Below are 6,075 nucleotides of genomic sequence, written 5' to 3'. Positions count from 1 at the left end.
GCGACTACCACACACACACACACACACACACATATGCACACACATACACACACATGCACACACACACACACAGGGAGAGAAGGCAGTGTGACACATGGGCGACTACCACACACACACACACACACACACATATACACACACATACACACACATGCACACACACACACACAGGGAGAGAAGGCAGTGTGACACATGGGCGACTACCACACACACACATATGCACACACACATACACACATGCACACACACGCACACACAGGGAGAGAAGGCAGTGTGACACATGTAGCTGAAACAATGAAGCTACTGGGTTACAATCTAGCCTACTGTACTAAGCTCTGCAAGCTGATAACCACAAGCTAGAAACACACATCTGTATCTCTGGTGTGAGCGTAGAGGTCACTCTAACTGCCCCACCCTCAAACCTCTCACCTGGCCCCTCCCACATCCTGTCCTCTCCAATCAAATCCCAGCCCTCTTAAGCCATCAGGCACAGAACCAGACCAATCAGATTGAGAAGCAGCATCCCTGACCACCCCCTTTGCTCTGCTGCGCTGGCCAGGACGTTCCTGTCGCGGGACTTCACCATGATCCTGCTCCTGGAGGTCTGGGTGTCTAGGAGTGTGTCCAGACTCATCAGCGCCTGGTCCAGGCTCACCTCCACACTCACCTCCTCCAGCCTGGGGCTGCCCGCTGCCCCCTCCTCCCCAGGAGAGGTGCCCTCCGCCTCGGCCTCCTCTCCTGCAGGGCTGGGGCTGGAGCTGGGGATGACCTCTGGGGCGCTGTTGCCCGCCGTGGTGGTGTGAAGGGGCAGCAAGGGGGCAGTTCCAGGAACGTCGGAGGAGGAGTCTGTGGCCCAGCTGTCCGTCAGATCGGGCTCCTCAGAGGGCAGCTCCGTCTCCTCGGGTGCTGGGGGGCATTTACATACATACATTACATTTATATTACATTTACATTACATTTACATTACATTTATATTACATTTATATTAGATTTACATTACATTTATATTAGATTTACATTTACATTACATTTATATTACATTTACATTTAGTCATTTAGCTGATGCTTTTATCCACAGTGACTCAAAAATCAAAGTGCATATATATATATACAGCGAGAAGTGCTGCTATAAGCCGCCCACTCTACAGACGACTTAAGAGACGCACGCTTTTTAGGCGATAGGTGAATAACTTGAGTGTCAATCTAATCACATATGTTTGGGTATGGAGGGGCAATAGAATCATACAGTGGTGTAATGAGGTAGCCTAATGGAAGTAGTCAGGACCAGTGGCTAAGGCTGCGTTTAGTCTTGCTGGGTTTCCAGAGGACCCAGAGCGAACCCTGTAAACATGCATTTGACCTGCAAGCATGTGCAATGACTAATAGCTGATGTGTGCTGGGATTGACTGAAGGATGCTGGGATTGACTGGGGGATGCTGGGATTGACTGAAGGATGCTGGAATTGACTGAGGGATGCTGGGATTGACTGGGGGATGCTGGGATTGACTGAGGGATGCTGGGAGTGATGTCACACAAACCAGCGCGGCAGAGCCCGTTTACGGAGAGCCGGATCACTCCCTATTAACTCCATTGTACCTGCAATCTGTTGCAGTTCCGCTAGGGGCGATCACGAATAAGTGCAAAAACAATGGGGGACTATGGAGCTAGACGGCTAAATGTGTCTCTTTCACCTGGTTGTAGTTGAAAAATAGAAGATTTGATTGTGGTTTCTGCAAGCTCAATATGGATTATAGGTCAAAAGTTGAATGAACGAGTAGTCACGTCCTTTTGATTTCTAACAGGTTGGGTCGTTGTTGCCCACATCACAGTATCTTTCTGCTAATGAATGACGTCATTGACACATTTGAAAGGCTTTTTAGAACAAATAAGTGACTCAAAAAATATAATACTGAGCGGTTTGTATTTTCTCTGCCCCCTCTTTCGACTGCAACATTCGAATTTCTGGGCAAAAAATGATATCCCGAGAAAAGTGGATTTGAGGGGTACAGCTCCATAGGCCTCCATTCATTCTGCACTTATTCGTGAGCGCCCTCATGTGGAACCAGAAAAGGAACTGCAACCAGTTCAGAAACCGGAAGTTTCCCGAGAGTGGTGGTTCTCCCCTTATTAGACATTCTCTGACCGCGGGCTGATGGAGAGTGTAAACAAAGGGCATTATGGGAGAGGAGAGCTCATCTCACCACAGAGTGCATTATGGGAGAGGAGAGCTCATCTCACCACAGAGAGCATTAGGGGTTATGGGAGAGGTCATCTCACCACAGAGTGCATTATGGGAGAGGAGAGCTCATCTCACCACAGAGGGCAGAGTGCATTATGGGAGAGGAGAGCTCCTCTCACCACAGAGGGCAGAGTGCATTATGGGAGAGGAGAGCTCCTCTCACCACAGAGGGCAGAGTGCATTATGGGAGAGGAGAGGAGAGCTCATCTCACCACAGAGGGCGTCGGTGCAGCGCGGCATGTCTTCTGGACAGCTGGAGCAGAACTCTCCCTCAGCGTACGGTTTCTCCCCCTCGTAGTTCCCCCTGAAACAGCACAGCACAGCACACACTCAGCCACGCTACACACACTCAGTCACGCTACACACACTCAGCCACGCTACACACACTCAGCCACGCTACGCACACTCAGTCACGCTACGCACACTCAGCCACGCTACACACACTCAGCCACGCTACGCACACTCAGTCACGCTACACACACTCAGCCACGCTACACACACTCAGTCACGCTACACACACTCAGCCACGCTACACACACTCAGGCCACACACACGCTACACACACACACGCTACACACACACACGCTACACACACTCAGTCATGCTACACACACTCAGGCCACACACACTCAGGCTACACACACAACTACACACACACGCTACACACACTCAGGCCACACACACTCAGGCTACACACACAACTACACACACACGCTACACACACTCAGGCCACACACACTCAGGCTACACACACACACTACACACACACGCTACACACACTCAGGCCACACACACTCAGGCTACACACACACACTACACACACAAGCTACACACACTCAGGCCACACACACTCAGGCTACACACTACACACACGCTACACACACACGCTACATATACACACGCTACACACACACTACATACACTAAAGGCTGTTTCACACCGGGTGTGTGGCGTGAGCGTGTCAGCTGCGTGGCGTGTCAGTTGTCATGGTAACAGGTTAGAGCTTGCACACCGCCTGCGTGACACGCACGTCTCGCGTGCCGAACAGAGGCGGACAGAGTACACAGCTTAATTACTTGCTAACTTTTACTCAAGTACAAGTAAAAATACAACAGTCAGATGTCTACTTAAGTAAAAGTACTGAAGTACTTGTTTTTAAAAGTACTTGAGTATCAAGAGTACAAGAGTACATTTTCTAAATATTGCATTACTACTGCCACAGTGCTTACATTTATGTATAGAAACGTCCTACATGGAGTTATGAAAAATGTTAATGTTAATACCTTGGAGAATGTAAAATGAATTGGAAGTAAAATCAAGTAATTTTCATCTTTTTACCATGTTGCCAGGGATGGGCAGTATTTCTAATACATGTATTTAAAATACGTATTTCAAATACAAAATACTATTTTGTAATTGAAACACTTGAAGCGAAAACTATCATTAACTTGTTCAGAAAATTGAAATAGTCTGGCGAGGTGGGGCCACAGGTTGGCACATTCCCGGGATGGACCTGCTGCGTCTTCATCCATTGTTTCATCCATGGTTTCGTCTCTTATCTAAATCTGACCATGGGGTTGACTTTGGCGGAAAGCTGAAGGTGATTGCTGATAGGCTGTCCCAATCAGTGGCGCCTGCACAATCTAATCACGTTTGAGAGGGAAACAACAAATTGAGGGTTTCCGAAAAAAAATGTTTTCCCTTTTTTTTAGAATTAGTAACGGGTACTCACGGTTATGGATAGAAATGTAGTGGAGTAAAGAGTACAATATTTGCCTCTCAAATGTACTTGAGTAAAGTCATGAGTACTCCCCAAAAATGATACTCGAGTAAAGTACAGATCCCTCAAAATTGTACTCAAGTAAATGTACTCAAGTAAATGTACTCAAGTACTGTACTCAAGTAAATGTACTCAAGTAAATGTACTCAAGTAAATGTACTCAAGTACTGTACTCAAGTAAATGTACTCAAGTAAATGTACTCAAGTACTGTACTCAAGTAAATGTACTCAAGTACTGTACTCAAGTAAATGTACTCAAGTAAATGTACTCAAGTACTGTACTCAAGTAAATGTACTCAAGTAAATGTACTCAAGTAAATGTACTCAAGTACTGTACTCAAGTAAATGTACTCAAGTACTGTACTCAAGTAAATGTACTCAAGTAAATGTACTCAAGTACTGTACTCAAGTAAATGTACTCAAGTAAATGTACTCAAGTAAATGTACTCAAGTACTGTACTCAAGTAAATGTACTCAAGTAAATGTACTCAAGTACTGTACTCAAGTAAATGTACTCAAGTAAATGTACTCAAGTACTGTCCGGCTCTGGCTCCAAAAACGTGTGCATGCTAGGAATAGGACTCACGCCACACACAAGCGTGCTGGAAGCGTTCCCACGCCACACACAAGCGTGCTGGAAGCGTTCCCACGCCACACACAAGCGTGCTGGAAGCGTTCCCACGCCACACACAAGCGTGCTGGAAGCGTTCCCACGCCACACACAAGCGTGCTGGAAGCGTTCCCACGCCACACACAAGCGTGCTGGAAGCGTTCCCACGCCACACACAAGCGTGCTGGAAGCGTTCCCACGCCACACACAAGCGTGCTGGAAGCGTTCCCACGCCACACACAAGCGTGCTGGAAGCGTTCCCACGCCACACACAAGCGTGCTGGAAGCGTTCCCACGCCACACACAAGCGTGCTGGAAGCGTTCCCACGCCACACACAAGCGTGCTGGAAGCGTTCCCACGCCACACACAAGCGTGCTGGAAGCGTTCCCACGCCACACACAAGCGTGCTGGAAGCGTTCCCACGCCACACACAAGCGTGCTGGAAGCGTTCCCACGCCACACACAAGCGTGCTGGAAGCGTTCCCACGCCACACACAAGCGTGCTGGAAGCGTTCCCACGCCACACACAAGCGTGCTGGAAGCGTTCCCACGCCACACACAAGCGTGCTGGAAGCGTTCCCACGCCACACACAAGCGTGCTGGAAGCGTTCCCACGCCACACACAAGCGTGCTGGAAGCGTTCCCACGCCACACACAAGCGTGCTGGAAGCGTTCCCACGCCACACACAAGCGTGCTGGAAGCGTTCCCACGCCACACACAAGCGTGCTGGAAGCGTTCCCACGCCACACACAAGCGTGCTGGAAGCGTTCCCACGCCACACACAAGCGTGCTGGAAGCGTTCCCACGCCACACACAAGCGTGCTGGAAGCGTTCCCACGCCACACACAAGCGTGCTGGAAGCGTTCCCACGCCACACACAAGCGTGCTGGAAGCGTTCCCACGCCACACACAAGCGTGCTGGAAGCGTTCCCACGCCACACACAAGCGTGCTGGAAGCGTTCCCATATAAAACAGTGAAGAAGAAGAAGAAAAGAGACGTCGCTGCAGCGCCGCAACGTTCACGCAACGTTCACGCAACGTTCACGCCACGCACCCGGTGTGAAACAGGCCTTAGGCTACGCACACACATGCTACAGACACACACTAAACACACATGCTACGCACACTCAGGCTACACACACACATGCTAAACACACTTAGGCTACCTACACATGCTACACACACTCAGACTACACACAGATGCTGAACACACACGCTACACACACATAGACTTCTGCATGATGACAGAACACAGACGTACGCAGGGTAGTAGTTGCACACGAGGATGGTGGCGTTCCCAAAGGGCAGACCCTCGATGTCCACACACTGATGGGCCGCACACCCCACCTTATGACTGTCTGCCCACACCACCTGCAACACACACACACACACACACACACATGAACCAACACACAGGTACAAACACACACACACACACACACAC

General features: G+C 49.4%; 1 protein-coding gene across 1 annotated transcript in view; it reads right to left on the bottom strand.

Annotated features, from left to right (window-relative positions):
• Positions 1-429: 429 nt before the first annotated feature.
• Positions 430-6,075, bottom strand: part of LOC143115333 (peptidase inhibitor 16) — a 12,726-nt gene continuing 7,080 nt past the window's right edge. The window contains exons 4-6 of the mRNA XM_076277302.1: positions 5,893-6,002; positions 2,452-2,543; positions 430-906 (exon numbers count right to left, since the gene is read on the bottom strand). Coding sequence (XP_076133417.1) covers positions 476-906; positions 2,452-2,543; positions 5,893-6,002 — 633 coding nt within the window. The 3' untranslated portion in view covers positions 430-475. The remainder of the gene's footprint in view (positions 907-2,451; positions 2,544-5,892; positions 6,003-6,075) is intronic.

Source organism: Alosa pseudoharengus, unplaced genomic scaffold (genome assembly GCF_046254945.1).
Source record: "Alosa pseudoharengus isolate Yale_2024_CS ecotype anadromous, Long Island Sound unplaced genomic scaffold, YU_APseudo_1.1 YU_APseudo_1.1_scf_9, whole genome shotgun sequence".
Lineage (NCBI taxonomy): Eukaryota > Metazoa > Chordata > Actinopteri > Clupeiformes > Clupeidae > Alosa > Alosa pseudoharengus.
The sequence above is the reverse complement of the archived record's forward strand: the minus strand, read 5'-3'. Positions and strand labels throughout refer to the sequence as shown.